The sequence below is a fragment of the Loxodonta africana genome, chromosome 6, assembly GCF_030014295.1.
Source record: "Loxodonta africana isolate mLoxAfr1 chromosome 6, mLoxAfr1.hap2, whole genome shotgun sequence".
Classification (NCBI taxonomy): Eukaryota; Metazoa; Chordata; class Mammalia; order Proboscidea; family Elephantidae; genus Loxodonta; species Loxodonta africana.
This window is the reverse complement of record NC_087347.1, coordinates 88227871-88250984: the sequence shown is the minus strand read 5'-3', so window position 1 is coordinate 88250984 and position 23114 is coordinate 88227871. Positions and strand designations below refer to the sequence as shown.

General features: G+C 43.1%; 1 protein-coding gene across 1 annotated transcript in view; it reads left to right on the top strand.

Moving 5' to 3' along the window:
* TANC1 (tetratricopeptide repeat, ankyrin repeat and coiled-coil containing 1) overlaps positions 1-21894 on the top strand; it is a 304559-nt gene extending 282665 nt beyond the window's left edge. The window contains exons 20-27 of the mRNA XM_003406004.4: positions 9462-9595; positions 11101-11224; positions 11557-11732; positions 13365-13497; positions 15357-15448; positions 17175-17321; positions 18250-18350; positions 18809-21894. Coding sequence (XP_003406052.2) covers positions 9462-9595; positions 11101-11224; positions 11557-11732; positions 13365-13497; positions 15357-15448; positions 17175-17321; positions 18250-18350; positions 18809-20240 — 2339 coding nt within the window. The 3' untranslated portion in view covers positions 20241-21894. The remainder of the gene's footprint in view (positions 1-9461; positions 9596-11100; positions 11225-11556; positions 11733-13364; positions 13498-15356; positions 15449-17174; positions 17322-18249; positions 18351-18808) is intronic.
* Positions 21895-23114: the final 1220 nt, after the last annotated feature.

The following is a 23114-nucleotide window of genomic DNA, read 5'->3' as shown; positions in this document are numbered from 1 at the left end:
ATACAGTGCTCAGCAGGGTAGTACACAGTAGATTTTATATGCTGTCAGTGTTGTGATGATAATTTGATTGTTAATATTAGTTATTATTGTAATACATTATGAAATTTGTTATACATTTGAACTTGACAAGAGTATTTAAATGAATACATAAGTGACAGAGTCTCACAGTCACTTCGCCATTACTTTGTGAAGATGACACCATAGATGAAGGGTAGAAAAGAATTTGGGTAACAAAGCAAAGCCCTGTTTAGTGGCAGTCACCCATTTTAGTTTTCAAAGACTGCCTTGGCGGTTTGAGCTTCATGTTCCATCTTTAATCCGTGCACAGAGACGGTGTGTTTCCATAGTAAAATTCTTGTTCCCAGATTTGGTTTCTTCCTCGTTTCAACTTCTCACTGGTACCTGGTTGGGAAATGGGTAATGGGGGAGGGGAGCACAATTTCACCTGATACCTGATTGTTGCCCGTTGCCCTTTAGCACCGGTTCCCTTTCTCTGACCCCTGGCGGCCGCCCTGGCCCTGGGCCTGAGAGCCTGAGCTGCGCCAGGCCTTCTCGGGGAGTTGTGCCAAATGGAGAATAATAAGGAATGGTCAGTGGGTGTTACCAACAAAGGCTTGTTGAATTCAGAAAGTATCTGGGCAGTCTTGCTGCTCATTCATAAGGTCATTGAGCGGGTGGGGTTCAGAGAGCCTGGGGAGCACTGGAACTGGCAGTGGACCTCAGGGCCGGTGGGCATTCATCTCCCAATGCAGTTCCATTTTTGGCAAGAGCAATCTTTATTATGTTTCTTTTTATCATTTAAATTTGTGGAGATGAAGAATTTATGGCTGTTCGTATGTTACTTTTACGGAAACCCTTGCCTCCCTTAATGACGGAAGGAAATGCCTAACTAACAAAGGAAAATTATGAGATTTGGCCTTCATAATTCTTAGTCCTATTCCTAGAAGGTGGGGGGAGTGGTGTTGCTTTGTCTTTTGTGGGAGTTGGGGCTGGGGCGGGGGAAGCACTCCTTTGACTCGTTTGGAGGACTTTGGGGCCAGCCTCTTTGGCCCTCAGCATGACAGCCCAGCCCGAATGGCAGCAAAGCAAAGCACAGCCCGTGCCCAGCTGCTCAACATAACTTCATAAAAGGGGAATTGGTAGAAACTAAAGAGTTGTATGGTAGGGGATTGCCTGTTATTCTGAGAATTTTTTAAAAAATCATAAAATCCCTAATTATACTTTTCATTATTTAGGTAAAATAGCTTGACTAATTTCCAGTATTTCATGTATGCTCTTTACTTTACTATTGAGTGGGCTGAGTCCAGCAAGCCTCCCACTGAGGTTCAGACATCACTGCCTTTGTCACACCTAATGGTTTCCATCTTTGTCACAATTAGTTTACATTTTTGAGAACTGTGCTGCTTACTACTAATAATGGCACTTTCGTTTTCCATTTTCCACTCACTTTTTAAAAAGATGGAAAAGTCCAATAAAATGGGAAATAAATCGCACAAATATCCCAACTATACATGCAAAGCCAAGCCACTCTGCTCATACTAAACTCCTCGCCAGAAGGAAGTACCATTCTGCACGCACAAACCATATTGCTTATGTGCCCAGTTCAATTTGGGTCATCAGTGTGTAGTGTGTGAAACAGCAGTGGTATGGAAGGAGGGCATTGCTCATGCTCTGTGCACTCACCTATCACCTTGTTCTCGAAGTTTCCAAATTGGGTACAGAAGCAAGTGACGATGGGATTGTTGTTGTTGTTAGTTGCCGTTTACTTGACTTGATTCATGGTGACCTTACGTGTAACAGAACGAAACATTGAATGGTCCTGCACCATCTTTATGATTATTGGTATGTTTGAGCCCATTGTGTGACACTCATAACAGTCCATCACATTGAGGGTTTCCCTCACTTACCAAACAGGATGTCCTTTTCAAGCAATTGATCTTTCCTCATGACATGTCCAAGTAGCAACCGGTTATTATAACCCTTTAAGCTGTGCCATCCTGCACACCCACCTGATCCTGGGCTGCACATCCCAGTGTCACTGAGTGACGGACCTGCTAGTAAATTTTGTGAACTATCCTGTTTATGAAATGACTGTGCTTCTGACCAGTAGACAGTTGAGTTTTTGTAAGTTAGAAGCTTTGCCCAGAGAATTTCTAACGGGCAAAAGATTCCTTAATGACCCATTTTATAATACAAAGAATTACCTCATTAATATGTTTTCAGTAAGTTTCAGATTATATCAATCAGGTTTTTCTTAGACATTTGCAATTACAAATCTATTCATGACCTTAAGACAGAGGACAGCCTTGCTGAAGTGAAATTATTCAGGATTGTTGGTAAATGATATGTGCTTTCATGGGAAATGAATAACAGCAATACCTTCTCATTAAGGGTTTTGCAAATAAAAGAAATTGTGTGCAATTTAAGTTGTAAAAATGTTATGTTATTCATATTCATTTTAGAGTTTCCATTTCCCACCAGGTCTTTATTCCCCTTCACCTTTCTATTTCATTGGCCAGGAAACAAAGCATTGCCTGACTTCTAGGGGTTATTCTTAACCTGGCCTCCACCTCTCTTCTTTTCTGGTCAGAGAGAGTTGACCCTTGTTAGAAGTTGTCGGTCAGCTCAGAGGTTGTCCTTTTCAGCAGAATAGTTGGAATTCCTGAGTACAGCACTACCATGATTTTGTTTGCTTAAGCATGTCTGTCATTGACTGTTCTTCAGTTCTGCTTGTTTCCGAATATGGTATCCTTAAGTCTTTGTGGCTGCTGAAACTCAAGATACACCCTAGCCTCCAGAATTTGGAGTGATGGGGCCAAAAAAGTCAATCTGAGTAGAAAAAGGAAAACACAATTCCTCTTCAGTTTGTCAGCACTATTTGCAAAACAAGAACCTCATTGACAACTTGCATGCAGATTGTGATCTTTTTTAAGCTTGAGCAAAGTCTGAGTGAGACTCTTAGTCTTAGGTGCTCATAGGTGCTTAATCACCTAGAAAGGGAGTTAATCCTAAATACAGCAAAAACCAGGCTGCAAAGGAAAAAGAGGAAAATGGGATCCAACTATGTCGCCAAGCCTGGGGCGGCGCTGGCGTCTGTGTGTCAGCTGCTCTAACTTCTGGCGTCTCTGTCGCCTCCATAAAACATAGCCCCTATTTTTAGTGCTGGGCTATCATTTCTGATGTGCTGCTGTTGCAAAAATTCAGTAGCAGCTGCAACAGAAATCCTGGTTTGAAGTCCCTGTTTATAATACCAATGAAACTTGTTTACCAAATAGAAGAAAATGTTATGTTGGGTGGTCACTTCAGACCTCATCAGACGGTGGGGCCCGTGTGTTGGTCCCTTTCCATGGTGTCTTGCAGATCCGCTGACCATGTCTCTGCCTGGAGCATGTGTGCACGCACAAGTGTGTATGTGTGTGCGCATTGTGTGTGTGTACATGCACATGTGTTTTTGTTTGCTGTTATTATTGGCTACACCAGAGAAGAGGAAGAGGAAGGGGAGGAGTTCCCTAACTGGAGGAAAACTGCAAAGAAGGTGCAGGTCCTGGTATGGCTCGGTGTTCAGATCTTCTGTCTCATGAACTACTCAGAGGAGTCATATTCAGAACAATTCAGATAATGTATGTAAAACTCGGTGAGCCCCAAGTTATAAGGAATCATGAATGAACAAACTGTGATGGGACCATGACTCACTCATTTAGACAGTCATAGTAGTGAACGGATCCACCTTTGTTAGTGGTTTTTATTTTGGATATGGGTCCCCAGCATCCTCAGTGCATCAGTACTGTATAGAAAACGGATACATAGGCAGTCTCTGGGTTGAGATTGTTCAGCTTATGTACAACTCATACTTAAGAACAGACTGCTATAAAGCTAATTATATTAAAAATTTGAGCTAAATACAGTGGTTGATAATAACAAATGTATATACCACTTTCTGACACTCATGAAAATGTTGGCGATTTGGAAGTGTTTCTTAAGTATTTTGTATGCTTAGAAAGGTGAAATATATACTCTATACTAAGACAAACATTTGACTAACTGGTGCTAAATAAGAAGTATATGTACCTGTTCTGACTTAACCTGCAGATAACCTAGGGATTGCCTGCAGACATCTTTCTGTTAATGTAAATTTATTTTTTGTGTTTGATTAACACAAATATGAATGGCACCTGCAGTATAGATCAGCTATAACGTCTCCTTCACTTCTATTTTGTGTTTTGGTTGCATTGTCTTCAGAAAATCCACGTTCATCCAGGCTAGTAAAGCAGATGGCAACTGTTGTTAAAAATGGCTCTTCTTGTAGTCGTGGGAAATTCTTTGAATAGACAGATGACATGATGAGCTTTATTTTGAGGACTGCCCAGTGACAAGTTACCCTGGCCACTGATGATAATGTATTGGTAGGGCTCAGAGTATTAAAATTTAGTAACAACAAATGTGGTGGAGTAGTATTGTGCTTATTACATATTTTTAATAGTTAAAGTATATCTAAAGAACAAAGTTAGAATTAAAAACTTGCTGAACTTTACACTCTTTATAAATCTGATCTGTTACGACCAGGGCTTTGAACTGATTCATTCTGGTTTGAACCCCTGCTGAGAATTTGCATTTCTAACAAGTTCCTAGGCTATGCTAATGCTGCTTCATGGGGACTAATTCTGGAAACCACTAGTAGAACAGTGGTTTTCAAAATTTATTATACATAGCACTCACCCAGGGATCTTGTTAAAATTAGATTCTGACTGTGTATATCTGGGGTGGAAATGCAGGTTCTCAGCAGGGGTTCAAACTGTTTCAAAGCCCTGGTTACGACCTCTTAGCTTTACAAACGAGGACATTGAAGCCCAGTGTCACGGATTGAATTGTGTACCCCCAAAACATGTGTCCACTTGGCTAGGCCATGATTCCCAATATTCCCTGTTGTCCTCCACTTTGTGATCTGATGTAATTATCCTTTGTGTTTTAAATCCTAACCTCTATGATGTTAATGAGGCAGGATGAGAGGCAGTTATGTTAAATGAGGCAGGACACAATCTACAAGTTGCATCCTGATATGTGAAAGAGAGAATTGAACATAGAGGAGGGGGACCCCCTACCATCAAGAATATGAAGAGCCGAGAGCGGAGTGCATCGTTTGGACCCAGAGTCCCTGCACTGAGAAACTCCTAGACCCAGGGGAAGATTGATGACAAGGACCTTCCCCCAGAACCAACACAGAGAGAAAGCCTTTCCCTGGAACTGGTTCCCTGAATTTGAACTTCTCGCCTCCTAGAATGTAAGAGAATAAATTTCTGTTAGTTAAAGCCTCCCACCTATGGTATTTCTGTTACAGCAGCACTAGATAACTAAAACACCCAGAGACCTTATGGATTTGCCAAGGCAAGTGAGAGTAAAGCCATATTTTGAGGTTTCTTTTCCAGTCTTAGGTTCTCGTGTCTGAGAACCGTGGTGTACAGGCTCTCACCGCCTTGTGCTAGATGCCTTTACTGAACAAACACCTCCGTTGTCAGCAAATTGACTGCTCATGGGGACCGTGGCTGGGTATACCAACTACCTCCTCAGAAACCTAGGAGGGACCATGTCACATTGCATGCAAGGTAACGTTCTACCATATAGGGAAAGGAGAGAGAAATTGTGAACATATTTTAAAAGGCTTTTGAAGATAACATATGATTTGCCGTGCCTCATGGAAAAATATAGTTGCTGTGGATGTTGGAAAATCTTGGAAACTAGCAGATGCCCACTGCCTCTGGTGCCCACAGTGAGGCCTGGGGGAGCTGGGAGTCAGAGTTCTTGATCTGTGACCTCCTCTGATCCTCCTTGAACTCCCAAGGTTGTCAGCTGTACAAGTAAGTCGAGAGACTTGAAGCGATGGGTCAATACAGAGCCTCTTCAAACATACTTTTCCAGGGAAATGTATCATGAATTGAATTGTGTCTCCCAAAAATATGTGCCAACTTTGCCAGACTTTGGTTTTCCAGTATTATGTGGTTGTCCTCCATTTTGCGATTTCCCGTAATTTTCCTGTATGTTGTAAATCCTAATCTCTGCCTGTCATTAATGAGGCAGGATTAGGTTATGTTAAAGAGGATTAGGGTGGGGTGCTACACCCTTATTCGAGTCATAGCCCTGATGGAATGTAAGGGGGGTTTCCCTGGGGTGTGGCCTGCATCACCTTTTATCTTACAAGAGATAAAAGGAGAGAGAAGTGAGCAGAGAGCTAGGGACCTCATACCACGGAGAGGCACCAGGAGCAGAGCGCTTCCTTTAGATCTGGGACTCCGGTGCTGAGAAGCTCCTACACCAGAAGATTGATGACAAGGACCTTACCCCAGAATCGACAGAGAAAAATTTTTCCCTGGGAGCTGGCACCCCAAATTCAGACTTCTAGCCTCCTAAACTGTGAGAGAATAAACTTCTGTTTGTTAAAGCTGTCCACTTGTGGTATGTCTATTATAGCAGTACTAGATGACTTAAGACATGTGGTGTCCTACTTCCTAAAAAGATGCAGCCCGTCATCCGGGTGGCGAGTGTGTCAGCAGCCACAGAACAGTTGGAATTGGCCAGGCTGAAGCACTACTCGTGATTTTTCTGGGCTGTCGTGTAAACCCTTACCAGGCTCTGAGAAAGGACAAGTAGCAAAGTGAGTGTATTCCTGCCATTTTCCTGGCCTGAGCTGTGCATTCTTAGGTCTCCAATGGTAGGACTGACTGGACTACCCACTTGCTCTCTCTCCCATGAGTCCCACCTTCTCCCTCACATTCCCAGCTGAGAAGACCCTTAACCCTTGGGTGAGAAGCAGAGCTCAAGTGATCCGTAGGGCAGAGGTGGTGCCTCTCCATGACACGTGAAAAGGTGAAGTCACCAGCCGTACTGCACTGTGTCGCTCAGGATGGTCCGTGGAGACTTTGTTCCTTGGAGGAACCGCTGTTTGTCACAGGGAGATAAGGCCCAGATGTCAGGTGTACACCTATGTGTTTGTCTGATTCCTGGGGGTTAAACCATGGCCACGTTGATTGAAAGTTGGAATTGTTGCAGCTGTCTGTCCTGGTAGGGGCTTGGGGGGGTGGGGTGGGGGGAAGACAGACATACCAGACATTCACATGGAAACATACACTCCTGAGCGCTCTGCTCCCTTGATCTCAGCTGCCAAGTCTCATGGGTGCACCCGAGTCCCCAGGAGACAGCTGGAGGGCAGGCCAGCTGTGCGAAGCCCCACCCTCTCTAGCAGGAGGCCCCTGGATGGCTGCCTCAGTGTTCTGTGTTTGAACTATGTATGAATGAGGTCACACCGTACATACTAATTTGTTGTTGTTTTTTCTTTGAATTGGTTTTAAGTTTGTGAGACTGGCCCATTTTGTTGCTTTTAGCTGCGTAGCTTTTGTATTCCTTGCTGTATAGAATCCTGTTGTTTGACTATACCACGATTTTGTTGCATTCTGTTATTGATAGGTATGAGTTGCTTCCAGTTTTAGACCACTGTGAACAGTGCTGCTGTGAGCATTATCGTACATGTCTCTTGGTACATTTGAGCAAGAGTTGCTCTAGGGCACATGCCTACATGTGGCATTGCTGGGTTATAGGACGTGTGTCTTCAGCTTTACTAAATAGTGCCAGACTGTTTTCCAGAGTAAATGACCCAGTTTTCTCTCCCACCAGCAGGGCATAAGCTTCTTACCATCCTACATCAATTTCTCAATTACTTGGGTTACTAATGAGGTTGGACACTTTTTGTATGTTTGCTGGCATTTGGATTTCATCTTTTGTGAAGGGCCTATTCCTGGGACCATTTTTTGTACTGTGGTCTCTGTCTTTCTTACTGATTTTTAGGAACACTTGATCTATCCTGAAGGCTGGAAATCTATAGGGGCTGTATTTAAAAACAGTTGTTCCAGGGAGGGACCAGGAATAGAAGCAAAGCATCATACTTGACTCCTCTCCTTCCTTCTGTTCCGGTACTGTATATATTCTGGCCTGAGGAGTCACTCTCCCACGCATCTCACCCCTTTCCTGTCTTCTTTTCCCACTGAAGAGCTTGTCGTCCTGGCTTTGGGATTGCCCTTGCAACCTATTACAGGCAGACCCTGGGTTATGAATGTCCAGCTTACGTATAACCTGTAGTTACAAACTAACCCCCTTAAAGCCTATTGTATTAAAAATTCAAGGTACATACAGTGGCTTGTGACAACAAACGGGTGCTATTTTGCGACGTGCATGAAAACATTATTATTACTGTATTATGTTAAAGATGTTTCTGGAAGTGTTTCTTTAGTGTTTTTCACGCATAGAAAGGTACACTGTATGCTATATACTAACACAAACAATCGACTGATGTTAGGAACCGTACCTAACTGTTCCAAGCTACGTACAAATTCAACTTAAAGACAGATTTAGGAACAGAACTCATTCATAGTCCAGGGACTGTCTGTACTCACGTTCCCTCTGGACAGCGATTCACACAAGATAACAGATACCACTTTGGTAACGAAGCCCCTCTTTTTACCTGCCCACTCCGCCCTTCTCCCATTAAGAACTGCTAACTCGGAGTGAGAAAGCATAGTTACTGAAGTGAGGGTGTCGTGAGAACCCTGGCTCTGTATTTCTTTCCCTTTCTGTTTTATCTTTAGCTAACCTCATATCACTACCACTGCCACCCAGGCGGCTCACTGCCTGTGGGGTCACATCCAGGCTCTTCACCTGAACATTCAAGGCTGTCTTTTCCTTTTCTGGTGTACTTGATCTAGAATCTGGATTCCATTAAAGAGGTTCTGAGCTCCATAAAGACAGGGCTGATGTGTTATGCTCTTAACTGCCTAAGTAACGATGTTAGTTGTTGAATGAAATTAATGACTTGAGGGTAAGAGATCAGACTAGACAATAATATTAATTTCCTTGTTTTTGTTTTACTATATTCTGGTTATTTTTTTTGGGGGGGGGAGAAACAAAATTTAGTGGCTCATGAATTTGTGATTTGGGCAGGGCTTGGTGGGGATGCCTCACCTCTACTCACACAGCTTGAGCTAGTGCAGCCTGACTGAGGTTAGAGGACCCGCTTCCAGAATGGCTTACACACATGGTTGGAAAGTTTGTACTGGTTGTCAGCTGGGAGCTCACCTGGGTTGTCAACCCCACCATGGGTAGGACTTGGTTCTTTCTCCTGTGAGTCTCTCTGCAGGGCTGCTCGGGCTTTCTTACAACATGCCTTCTGAGTTCCAAGCGTGAGTGTTCCAAGAAAGTGAAAGTTGCCTATCTCTAGGACCTGGGCTCAGGAACTGGATGGAACAGCATCATGTCTGTTGTGTTCAAAGCTGTCACAGAGCCCCATCCCTCCCAGGCTTAAGAGGGGAGGATACGTAGACCTCTACCTCTCAACAGGAAGAACATCAAAGAATTTGTGGTCATCGTCAATCCACCACATACTAACGGTGACTCCTTCCTCTCCCCTGGCTTTCCTTTAGCTCTCACTGCTGCTGCAGGAAGAGGGAAGCTGGAGGTCTGTGAGCTGCTGCTGGAGCATGGAGCTGTTGTGTCACGGACTAACAGGCGAGGGGTCCCACCTTTGTTTTGTGCAGCACGGCAGGGACATTGGCAGGTACTGTGTGGGCTTTGAATGCTTCAGAAACAATGAGGGATAAACGTCACTACTGCCTGTCTCCCCTGAGATCACGTGGCCAGATCCCAGATCCCCTTAGCCCCGTCTGTCGTCTTTCATATCTTGGCTTCTGCTTTATCATCAGTCCTACTGGATAAAGGCAAACATTTGCAGGAGAGCGTACAGTCAGCATACAGGCTGAGAAACAAGACTGGTGATCAGGCCATAGACACACAGCTGCTTCCTTTTAACTGGGGAGGGCCCTAAGATACTGGGGAGGGGAAGTGAGTGGGCGGACCCCATCTTGATAATAGATTTGCTGTCACATGGTGGTGGTTATCTTGTAATCCATTCATCCAGCATACTTGGAAGAAGAGCAGTTCTGTTATACTGTTTGGAATTGGAAACATTTTCCCTCTGACTTAGTGCTGCGATTCTGGCTGATACTCTTTTGCTGTGAATGACACATTGCCTTTAATTCAAGGGAGCAGGGGATTGGTCATTAGAAAGCAGCAGTTCATTTATTCATTCATTCTTTCATTTTGTAAACAATGACTGTGTACCTACCCCACCCTAATGGTATCCACTATAGGAAGAGTTTTCTAGACCGAAGTTCACATAATGGCACTGCGTTTCTCCATTGATGGGAGATACAAGGGCCTCCCCAACCAAGATTTTGGCTTTTCTCCCGAAATTTTCCTGTTTCCAAGAGCTTGGTTCCAGAGAGGGGTTTGCCCCATACGTTCCCGGTCACCCTCATGGCTTCTACCTTGATACCCTACTAATCTCTCTCCTGGTCTCAGCGTTTCCCTAGTCACGGGGAAGTTGCAAAAGCACTTGTTAGTGCATAGAGAACAAAAAAGCAATGGGAATATGCCCCCTTCTGTTTTTGCGGGCAATTGAACACGTATTGTGGCAGAGAAAGACTTTGGACTGTGCCCCTGGGGTGGTGGTTTATGAGATGTCTCTCTGTTATGTTTGTTTTTGTTTTTCTCCCCTAACTTTAGCACTATGCTCTGTTTAAAGGCATTTTCCTGAGGCTGAGAATCTCCTTTAGGAAACTTTGCTAAAAAATTGCCCTCTGTAAAGCTCAGGCCATCCACTGAGCCCTGAATCTTATAAAAGCAGATTGCTTAGGGGTAGAGTGCCCTTATCCCACATTTACTTAGCTCCAGCCTGGGACCCAAATGACCCTTGCTCACTGCGCCCCCCCCCCCGCCCCAGTTATGCTTCTCATATCCCCCAGTGGGCTGTGCTGTCATTAACTTGACAGTGGTCACCATTTCCTCCCAAAATGACTCTTCCTGCCTGGTATGTGCCTGTTCTGTAGACCTACTAATGAACTGGGCATGCGAAAATAAAGAACACATGTATGGAAAATGATGCTGTTCAAAAGAATACAAGGAAAGAGGGTGATTTGGCTGCTTTTAGAGGCAGAGAAACCCGCCGGGGTGCAGAGGGTGGTTTGGAGTGCAGTGGGAAGGTTGCGACTCTGTTTCTTTCAGATTGTGAGATTGCTCCTGGAGTGCGGCTGTGACGTGAACCTGAGTGACAAGCAGGGACGGACGCCCCTCATGGTGGCTGCCTGTGAAGGGCACTTGAGCACTGTGGAATTTCTCCTTTCAAAAGGTAGCCACATGTCAGCCCTCCCTGTGTTTCTTTTGGATGGATGAAGAAAAGAGTTTTGGCAGACCCGTTCAGTGCTTTCCGACTCACCTTTAAAAATCTCTCTGTCATGGGAATTTTTGAACATGCACACAAGTAGGCTAGGTAGTGAACCCCCACGAACCCGTTACTCAGCTTCCACAATGATGATTTTTTTTTTGTTTTTGTTTTTGCCAGTTAGCTTCTAATTTCACAGCACTTGATTGACACACTGTTCAGGCCAGGTATTTGTGGGTGTGAAACGATTTGCTTCTTGGCTTTTTCTTATTAGGTTTGTGAATGGGCTTTTCTTTCAGGTGCCACCCTTTCTTCTCTGGACAAAGAGGGTCTGTCTGCATTAAGCTGGGCTTGTCTGAAAGGTCATAGGACAGTAGTCCAGTATCTAGTTGAAGAAGGAGCCTCCATAGACCAGACAGACAAGAATGGCCGCACTCCCTTGGACCTGGCAGCCTTCTATGGGGATGCAGAGACAGTAAGTGCTGACAGGTGTTCACTCTCCTCCAGCTGCACGCCCAGGGCCAGCATCACAAACAGTACCAAAGAACTGAACACTTTCTGGAGTGTGTGTGAGGTGTGCTCAAGTGTGGTCAGTGTGTGTGTGTGTGTGTGTGTTGTGGGGGACCTCTCATTTTCCTCTTATTCCATGATATGCAGCCTGTTCCAGGACTGTAGTAAAGATTTTAACAGACTCTTAAATTTTAAAAGCCATGATTCTAAACTGCATATACAACATAAATGTATATATATGAATATGTAAATGCACATGGCTTTACAGTTTTATTTTATCGTACTAATCCATGTAAGTGAAATATTTGTAAACATCCTTTAAAAATTACTATTATATATGAGAAAGAATCAAACAGCTGGTTTGCTTTTAAAGCAATGTGGCAATGTCTATATATAAAATGCTTCAGGGACCATCTTTATTTCTTTACCAAATGCCCAAGTCTAAGCAATGTGTGAAAAGGTAAAACCTTAATAAACTAAAAACTACATAATGTTTTTCAGGGCAGAAACCATGTCTTTGTCATGCTCCAGGTCCCAGGAGCCCAGCAGGTGCTAGAGAAATCAGTTACTTGAGAGTTTGCACTGTTGAATAGTTCAATATGTCTAATATGTGGGATAGCTAAAGGGCAAGTACTGTGCTACTGGGACTGTGACCCTTGGAGAAAAAGCCATGCCCCTGCACATCTGGCCCTGACGCTGGAGTTAAATGGTAGTTTCCTATACCTTGGATAGTGTACTTCATGTTGATTTGCAGAAACAGATATTTAATTAAATCTCACATATCCACACACTTCAATTTTTCAGCTTATACTGTCTTGCCACATTCTGTAGTTTGTCAACATTAGAGAAGAACGAAGGAACTTTCAGCATCTTAGTCTCATTCTGGAATAGCTGACGGACTGCCAGAAAGCATGTCCTATCATATGCATGTAAAAATCTAAACTGCCTGCATTTTAGATTGAGCATTTTGAGTGGTCAAAGTGGTCATTGTCCAGGTGACAGCTGCTTTATCAGTCTTTCTACCATGGCCTCAAACTTCCCATCCTTATGGTCCCAGTATTCTTCAGTTTTTTTCCCCTAAGCCTTAAAATGAATTATGCTCAGGTCTTTGAGGTCCCAAGCTGCTGATTTTTGCAGCTTGCTATTCCCAGGCTGTATTGATCTCAGTGTTTCTGAAGTGCCCATTGTTATAAAGCCTCCAGCATGTTGGAGCTGATTGCAGAATCAACCTCCTAATTAACTGAGATGAACAGGGGACTGGTCTCATCTCTGTGGCCCGGGCAGTGGTGGAGAGATAGACAGATGGAGGTGTACGCATACACACGTGTGTGGTATGTGAGTGCATACAACATGACTCTCTTCCCCTGTTTGCCTCATTACTGCTACCATAGTCACTTTCACAGAGTGAGTTTTAGCTATGGATTCCAGCTCTTCTTTTCTGTATTGTGTCAACTTCATTTCTATTCGGGGATCACTAACGGCTGGAGGCTTCTAAAATAAGAGTAGAGGTGGCTGCCAGCTCCTGCCAGAAGGCCAAGGGGGGACTGCAGCACTTCTGCCCTGCGCTGCCCCTCAGGGCCTCTGTCTCCTCCCGTAGGTGCTGTACCTGGTGGAGAAGGGTGCTGTGATTGAGCACGTGGACCACAGTGGCATGCGGCCCCTGGACAGAGCCATTGGTTGTCGAAACACGTCTGTAGTGGTGACGCTACTGAGAAAAGGAGCCAAATTAGGTCAGTGAATGCCAGCTCGGTTCAGCAGGGAGTGGGAGGTTAGCTTCAGATTTCACAGTACATTAGGGAGCCTGAACACTTAACTGCCCCCAAGTTAAGATGTAAATGTCAGATGTTCGGACGTTTTTTTTCCCCTAAGGCTCATTGAACCACAGTCATCCTAAATGTTTAAGTAACTCATAATATTATTGACAGTGCGGGTACAACCAGGAACCAGTAGCTGTCAAGTCTATTCTGACTCATGGTGACCCCACATGTGTCAGAATAGAACTGTGCTCCATAGGATTTTCAGTGGCTGATTTTTTTTGAAATAGATCACCAGGTGCCACTGAGTGAACTTGAACTGCCAACCTTCTGGTTAACAGCAGAACATATTAACAGTTTAACCACCCAGGGATTTCATGGGGGTAGAAAGCAGAGGCTAATGTTGAAGACAGTCTAGAGCTGCAGAATGTTAGGAATGCCCCCGATGCATACCCTAGAGCAATTAGGTTAGACTCTGTGTGGTGGGACCCGAGCATCAGTAGTTATTAAAGCCCACCAAGTGATCTAATGAGCAGCTGAGGTTGCATCCACTGTTCTAGGGTAATCATCGTGAGCTGGGCAGGCATATTGCAATCCCAGCAGAGTTTATACAAGGGAAATAAAGGTCATGTGATCTAATGGAGACAAGATGGGGTTACTTGAGGATGATGTATGCGGGGGTTCTGATTTTTTCTGTTTGGAGCGTAAAACACCATTCAGACTGTGTTGAGGAAGGAACAACTAGAGAGTCACTGTTCTGGTTTGACATGAAGACATTTGACCCCCAGTAGTTCTGGGAAGGGGACTGTGATGAAGAGGATGATGTTAAAGCCAGTGTCGTCGAGTCTATTCCGACTCATAGCAACCCTATAGGACAGAGTAGAACTGCCCCGTAGAGTTTTCAAGGAGCACCTGGCGGATTCAAACTGCCAACCCTTTGGTTAACAGCCGTAGCACTTAACCACTACGCCGCCAGAGTTTCTGAGGATATTAGCTAATATTACTGAGCAGTTAACAGTGTCTAGAACTATCCTGAGCATTTTCACATTTTAACTTATTTAATGCCCACACCAACCCTGTAAGTAGTAGTGATGATATCATTTTACAGATGAGAAAACCAAGGCACAGAGAAGTTAAATGGTTTCCCTGAGGCCACATACTTAGGAAATGGCAGAGCCAGGGTTTTAACCGAAGCAGCCTGACTCCTGAATCTATCCTCTTAAGTACTACCCCACACAATATCCCAAGGGTTGAGGAGAGGCCGTGATGTAGGCTAGGAGAGAGGAGAGAGAGGAAGTGGACACAGACATGAGCAAGGAGGCCTAGAATCTGAGCAGTGGGAAGAAGGCAGAGGGCCAGACCTAAGAAATCCCAAAAGTAGATTTTAATTGTAGAATGTAAGAGAATGCTAAGAACACCCAACTTCATTTGCTGATGGTGATAATGGGTACTGCAAGAAGCTAATGAGATTATTCTGAAGTTTTATTTAATTGATTTCCCCCAGAATCCACATTAGCAGGGATGGGTTATGGCTGCTGTGATGCCTTAGGTTCCCAAGACTTTATTTACTTGAAGGACAGCAGTGGATCTGTGCCAGGCACTGTTCCCTCCTAAGTGTCTGGTTCAGCAAAAGATTAGAAGCTAAACCCTCTCACAGGTGACCTGCCCTCTTTCCTTCAGTATATTGTCTGGAAGCCGGAACTGCAAAAACAGTGGTCCTCTGCAGCTGGGTTCTCTGCTGTTAGTGATGTTTAGCTTTGGTGGGGCCCCAGAAGAATTGAACTCCTTTCCTCCAAGACGTCTGAAGTGCCTCTGAATGCATGTTTATTTTGCAGGAAATGCTGCTTGGGCGATGGCCACTTCCAAACCTGATATTTTGATTATACTTCTACAGAAATTAATGGAGGAAGGAAACGTGATGTACAAAGTGAGTGGTATCGCCCTTTTCTGTGGCTTTGTGACTGGCTATGAGCAACTCATTAGCTTGGTCAAATACAGAACACACATAGCTGTGCTATCGCAGAGAATACATATAACTTAGTTTTAAGAAAAGTTCCTTAATGGGTGCTAACATGGCCTTGTGTCCAGGGTTTGTTTACTATTTAATGCCAGAATCTTAAAGGTAAAAAGCACTTCTCTTTGTTTGAGGACCATTATCTCTGGCATAATCCTTGAGGCTGTAACTATGACCTACTGAATGAAGTCATGCCGTCAAGGCAAAGTCACCTCCAGTTTGATTGGTGCATCATATCATACGGATTCCTTAGCCTTTCGTGTTCCCTCTGACAACATTCAGAGTACAGCTCTGTGGCATGTGGTGATGAGACACTTGGGAAAGAGAACACCCAGGAGACATTTCCAGAAGAAAAAAACGTTGTTTAGTATCTATAACCTTCTGGAATTTCTAGAGATGTTTTCACTTAGTCAAGTAATATACTCAGTTACTCAGGAGACTGAGCTAGTTTTGCTTTGTTTCTCTCATTTTCCTTGGGAAATGGAAATGTGATTTACATTTGGATAAATTTGACTTTAAACTTTCCAAAATAAGACATCAATTAGATCAGAGGTCAGCAAACTTTTTCTGTAAGCAATCAGATAGTAAATATCCTAGGCCACACAGTGTCTCTGTCACAATGCTTAGCCTGGCGTTGTGGTGCAAAAGCAGCCATAGATAATACATACAGAAGTTAGACTTTGTTTATAAAAACATGCAGCAGGCCAGATTTGGCCTATGGGCCATATGCCACCAACCCCTGGTTTAGATAGATGCTTAGGCTATTTACATAGATCACAGTTCTTCCAGGTCAGTGGTTAGACAGAATTAAAACTAGATTACAGGGGAAAAACCCCAAATTCTGACCATTTTAGTCCTTTCCTCTGTGTAGCTGCTGTACTTGCCATGTTTTAGGTCCCCCTCTTTTTTTTTAAGTAATAACAAATAAGTAGGCATAGAGCATGACCCAGCAGGGTTCCTGGCTTGAAATCGGTTTGAGATTGAGTTCAGAGTGTGTGTTGTTGTGTCTTTGAAATGGTTTTAATATGAATTTTGGTAGGCAATTATGTCAGAAATATCAAGCCATTTTCATTCCTGCTGTGCAATGGAACTGACTGAGCAAATGGATTTCTTTAGCCTTGAAAATGATGTGTGGTGCTGTTCTGATTTTTAAAGCCAGCACTTTAGTTCCTCTTAAAAAAAAAAAAATTATTATCCTACAGCAAGCCCTGGGTTTATCCATAAGCCTTTACTTGCCTTAGGAGCTACATCATTTTTTAATCTGATTTCTATTATACTTCGCATTATCTTTAGATGAGAAATCATTCATGAAATAATTTTCAAAAAATATATAACTAGAGAAGATAAATTGATGCATTAAGACAGACAGCTATCAGTTTGGCAATTTACATCTTATTGTAAGACCATCTCACTTGTTACTGTAAGAACACGTTCTAGATGCACACCAGGACAAATGTGAAATGAATGTGTTCAGCCTGGTGAGTGTACCAGTTCTAGGCCGGCACTTACTCATGTGGATACTTAATGTGCTATAATGCCTTTGTGTGTGGGATTAACCTCTCAGGGTCCTCAGGGTGTGGAAGCTTACTCATCTTTGAGCCTCTGAAAAAGGATAAGTTTCTGTGATTTTGAATCCTAGAAAGGGAAGATGAAAGAAGCAGCCCAGAGGTACCAGTATGCCTTAAGGAAGTTTCCTCGAGAAGGTTTTGGAGAGGACATGAGACCATTCAATGAATTGAGAGTTTCCCTGTATCTCAATTTGTCTCGCTGCCGAAGAAAAACAAATGTAAGCTGTGCGCCATCATTCCCTTCTAGTCCTTTAGCAATAGAATGTGTTCTCAGTGGTGAATGTCAGCCCTTCCACAGACAAAATCATGTGGCTTCTTATCTCATTCATTTGCACATTTATATGAACGTGGCCTATGGGAAGCTGCTTCTCTTGGGTGGTCATCAGTTGATTGTTGTCACAACCTACCTCTCAAGATATTGAAAGAATGCACTTGGGTATCATTTCCTTTTCCTCAATGAGAAGCAAATGCAAACTCCCAACTATATACTGCCAGCATTGTCATGAGTTGACCACCCCAGATTCAGAAGGAAAGGGCATCATGATGTCTGTTATAATCTGCTTGGTGTTTATGATGTTTGCTCAGAGGATATGCCAGTAACTAGTTAATGTAGATTTGTCTCAGTTCTCCTCCTCCGTCACTCCCTCCCTTTCTTTCTCCCTCCCTCTTTGTCTCTTTATCCCTCCCTCCTTTCTTATTGTCCCTTTCCCTATTCTCCCCTCTCTTCCTCCTCCTCCTGCTTCATCAACCCACCACAAATCTATCAGTCTGCCTGTGTGGTACCCACACATCCTGCCTTCCTGTTCCAGTGGGTGAAGGACCAGTGCTCTTCCCTGAGGCTAGCCCTCCACTGGTGTGCTGGATTCCTTCCCTCTTGCCCTCTGGTAGACTGCTTTTATCAATACTCTTTCTCTCCTGAATCAACTGTTTTTGCTTCTCTACTGGATCCTTAAGAATCTTAATGAGCTGTGATTGTCTCTTAATTTAGAAAATAAAAAACCCCAAAAGACTGAACCTGCCCCTTCACCCCTCTCCAGTTACTGTCTCTCAAGTGTCTGCTGCCCTTTAGAACAAAATGCCTGTTAAACTCTGTAATCAAATGTTTTAGTATATCTTCTAATTCATGTATTTAAATATTGACACCAGGACTTTGGCATGGCAGAGGAATTTGCTTCCAAGGCTCTCGAATTGAAACCCAAGTCCTATGAAGCCTATTATGCCAGGGCAAGAGCCAAGAGGAATAGCAGGTACTGATAACTATTCCTTTTCCCCACTCTCAGTTAAGACTTACCGCAACATAAAATGCCTAAATTAGTGTGTATTGTCAGTGAAAGTGCCAACTAGAGACATTAAGAGGAGATAGAGAGTCGTATAAGAATTTTGAGCTAGAGGGGAGCATGGTGAGGGAGTGGTGAAGATAACAGGCTTCTGAGGCGCAGTGATATATGCATATAAAGAGCCCCAGTGCTCTTTGTTTAGGGAGCAGGGGCAGTCAGATATGAGTCACTCAGACCTGGGTTAGAATTCAGCAGTGCCACTTGGCTGCACAACTCCAGGCTAGTTAAATGGGTCCTGGCTTTATAGGAAGTGTTCATAACTCCCTCAGCTACCTTCCCTTTCCTGTTAGCACAGTTATCTTCATGTATAGTTACCATCGGAGCATGTTCACACCTGACTTGTAATTACTCTTTGTTTTACTATAAAGGCAATTCGTGGCAGCTCTGGCTGACTTGCAGGAAGCTGTGAAACTATGTCCCACCAATCAGGAAATCAAGAGGCTTCTGGCCCGTGTAGAAGAGGAGTGCAAGCAGCTCCAGAGGAGCCAGCAGCTAAAACAGCAGTGCCCACCGTCAGCCCCACCCAATGATTCAGATAATGAGGAGGACGCTTCAGCCCCGGGGTTAAACGACCACTTTCATCTTGAAGAGGCTGAAAAGGAAGAAACTTCTCCAAAGGAAGAATCCACTTCTGTGACTCCAAGGCCCCAGCCATCCTCATCTGTCCCCTCCCCATATATCCGAACCCTTCAAGAAGGCCTGCAATCCAAAGTAAGGCCAGCATCCCCACAGAATAGGCCAGCAATCAGCAAGCCCCTGAGGGAGCCTGTCGCTCAGCCAGGGTTGATTATGCAGCCCACCAAGCAGGCACAGATAGTGAAAACCAACCAGCACCTGGGTTCTGGACAGTGTAGCACGAGAAATGGTAGCACAAAAATTCAGGTCTCTTCTCAGAATCCTCCCCCAAGTCCCATGCCAGGTAGAATTCCTGCAACTGCTGGAAACAGAAACCAGCACTTAGAGGCAACAGGTACTTTCGCCCTGGGAGCCAGTTCTGGCCCATTTGGGGATTGGCTAGGCCCTGGCCACAATGTCCAGCTGCAGCGCAATGAGAGTGGCACTGCATACCCTTTGCCAAGCAAGATAAAAACTGCAGAGAGGCTTCTGTCTCATGCCTCCTTGGCTGTGGATGTAGCCCCTCCAAACCAAGGCGGGCCAGTGAGCTGCAGTGATGTGCGACACCCAGCTTCCCTCGCCAGCTCAGGCTCTTCTGGTTCTCCATCTAGCAGCATAAAGATGTCAAGTTCAACCAGTAGTTTGACTTCAAGCAGCAGCTTTTCAGATGGGTTCAAGGTGCAAGGACCAGATGCTCGAATTAAAGACAAGGCTGTTAGCCAGGTTCAGAGCGGTACAGGTGAGCACAGACCACGCAATACTCCGTTCATGGGCATCATGGATAAGACTGCGAGGTTCCAACAGCAGAGCAATCCTTCAAACCGCACCTGGCACTGTCAGGTGGCAGAGGGGCCACTGACAAACACATCTTCTGCAGCTGGCCTGCAGTCCTCAAACTCTGAGAGGCCCTCTCTCAAACAAGTAGCGGGGTATAATAACCAAGCCAAAACCTGTTCTGCTTCTACTCTGGGTGGAAGTGTCCACAGTGGGGCACAGGTGAAGGAACTAGAAGAAAAGAAGTGCCAAGTTCCAGTCCACTGTCAAGATAGCAGGATAACTAAGACTGTTTCTCACCTGTATCAGGAAGGTATCTCTAAACAGCAGCCTCATATCAGTAGTGAAGTCCACAGGAGTCACGTCCCTTCAGCAAAACCAAAGCGATCATTCATAGAGTCAAATGTGTGAGCCTTAAGAGGGGCCCATTTACAGAATTTGGAAACTGTGTTGGGTCCTGGTGATAAATAATTAAATGGTTTTTTATCAGGAAAATTAATTTTTAGCCATTTTTTTTTCTTTTTTCCTTTTGGGTGGATCTGATACCACTGATATATTGAAAATGTGGGATAAAATGTCTTAAAGTAACTATAAGTCACCCTAAGTAAGAATGCTAACCAGAAATCAAAAAGATTAACATCAACTACAATTAGCTATGCCTATCAAGTTAAAAATTAAAGATAGCCAAGAAGACATTAACTCATGCTTTTCTCTAATGAAACTATTTGGTTTTTATCACTCTCCTCTTAGCTTCGCCATGTGGTAAAATCATAACATTTACTTAGAGAATATAAGCGTCTGTTGCTAAGAAATGACAGGTTTAACTCATAACATACAGATGATGTATTGTGAAAAGGGTGGAATTTTCAGGTTACAGTTCCACTGAGTCAAAAATCCCAATTAAACACGAATATCAGTGTGACTATAAAACATAGCTCATTTTTTTTCTTTATAAAGCAAAATATGAGAACACCCAAATACTGTTCCCTTCATAGTTCTCTTAAAAGGATTAAACACTAATTTCAGTGTTGTGGTTGTTATTCAAAATATTTTTATAAGCACCTTTTTGAAAGTATATTTATCCCTCAAGGTGTTTTTGATATCTGGAAACAGTATAAGACATTTAGAATCAAGACTGGTGGTCAAGTTGGATTTGGGCCAAAATACTAAGTCCAGCAATTCTCAGTGGCACTTGTAAGTTAGCTCTCACCCATTCCAAAACTGCTTTTCCCAATGATAACACTCCTTGAACAAGCCTTCCAGTGTCTTTTAAGGATGATATTTAATTTGGATAGTTAAGGTATGGTTGGTTGTTTTGTTGTACAGTTTCATTACTTTATAGTCACATGTTGTACATATTAAATAACCAAGTTTTATTCAGACTTGTAGATATAACTGTTTCAAAGTAGTTAATCTAAAAAAAAAAAAATCCAGTCTTATATTTGCATGTTGTAAGCTTCATCCATGCTGGTTATTGCACTGAACGATGTATTATTACGGCATGTTAACAGTATCCCAGTAACAGCACTTTATTGCATCTACATGAACACCTCTGAGGTGCTACTTAAGTCCAAACTCTGATGTATTATTCATTTGTAAAGATAAGGTACAGGAATGGGTCTTGGTTCAAAGGTATTTTTATATGAAAATGGTGTGTTATTGGAGAATGTTAAGATGCTAGTTTGAGAGAGATGAGAGTGTACTTGTTTCATATGTTGGGATGTTGAGATTTATTTTCTAGAATTGGGGAGAAGAACTTTCTATATTTACAGAATGTTTTAAAAATGAAGAGTTATAACAAAGTTCCTGGGAGCATCATTAGTGTTTTGTACGAGTAGGAATCTTCTGGTGTCATTCTTCAACATTTGTCCTTGAGTGTGTACAGTGTGCTTTGTACAAACAGCTTTATCATTTTTTGTAAGCTTTTCATGAGTTCTGCATATAACTACTATGGCTTATTTATTGTTTTCCTTAGTATTTGTGAAAGTCTTACTCTTTTGTTAGGTAGTTCTGTTTCTGCACAACTACTGTACTTTTCCATATGGAATAAAGACTGTTAATAGAATTTGTTTTGCATTAAATGAAACAATGGGTAAAGCAGCAAATATCCTCGTACAATTGTCTGCTTTGCTTTAATTCTGAGTGATCCTGTTACCCTAAAGAAAACAGTGAATTGCATATTTTTATAGTAATACTACCAGATGCACATTTCATTTTATTCTATAATAATTTTGGAACAAGGGTGACAGTGTCTAGGAGTTCCAGAATATTCAAGGGTCAAATTAGTCTTTTTGTCTGAAACAGGGTTGTCATGAAGAAAAGCAATATGTAATTTTTTTTCTTACCTGTTCCAAGAAATTTTGGAGTTTGTTTTTGCAACTCTCAAACACTTTGACAATATACTGAACTCTGTAAATATGACAGGTTATTCTTTAGCACATTTTATATTGTTTCAGCTAAAAATGCGCATTTGTCTTTATAACCACGTATTTCAGTTTCAAAGAATTGTGCTTGACTAGTAACCTAAAGGCTGGCAGTTAATACCCATCCAGCAGCGCTACAGCGGGAACGCTTGGCGATCCGCTTCTGTAAAGATTACAGCGAAGAAAACCCTGTGGAGCAGTTCTACTCCGTGACACATGGGGTCACCATGAGTCAGAATCAACTTGACAGCACCAGGTTTGGTTTTTTTTTCATGAATGAGAGTGAGGGTTAAACTGTTGTATTGTGATAAAATTCTAATTTAGAATCCTAGGTCTAAATATTCTGATATTTAAATTAAAAAAAAAACAAAAACCCACTGCCATCCATAGTGAATTCTGACTCATCGAAGCTATAGGACAGAGTAGAACTGCCCCATGGGGTTTCCAAGGCTGTCATCTTTATGGGATGCCTTGGCGGCACAGTGGTTAATAGCTCAGCTGCTTACCAAAAGGTCAGCAGTTCAAATCTACCAGACACACCTTGGAAACCCTATGGGGCAGTTCTACTCTGTTCTGTAAGATCGCTATGAATTGGAATCTACTCGATGGCAACTGGTTTTTGTTTTTAATCTTTATGGAAGCAGACTGCCACATCTTTCTCCCGTGGAACAGCTGGTGGGTTTGAACTACCAAGCTTTTGGTTAGCAGCCAGGTACTTAACCCACTTGCCACACCACAGCTCCTTTTCACTATACTACAGGTTATTGTCTGATTACTGCTATTACTATTACTAGCAAAGCTCTAAGTAAAATATTTTCAATCCTTCTTTAAAGCTATGAATTCAAAGGTTAAAAAAAAAAAA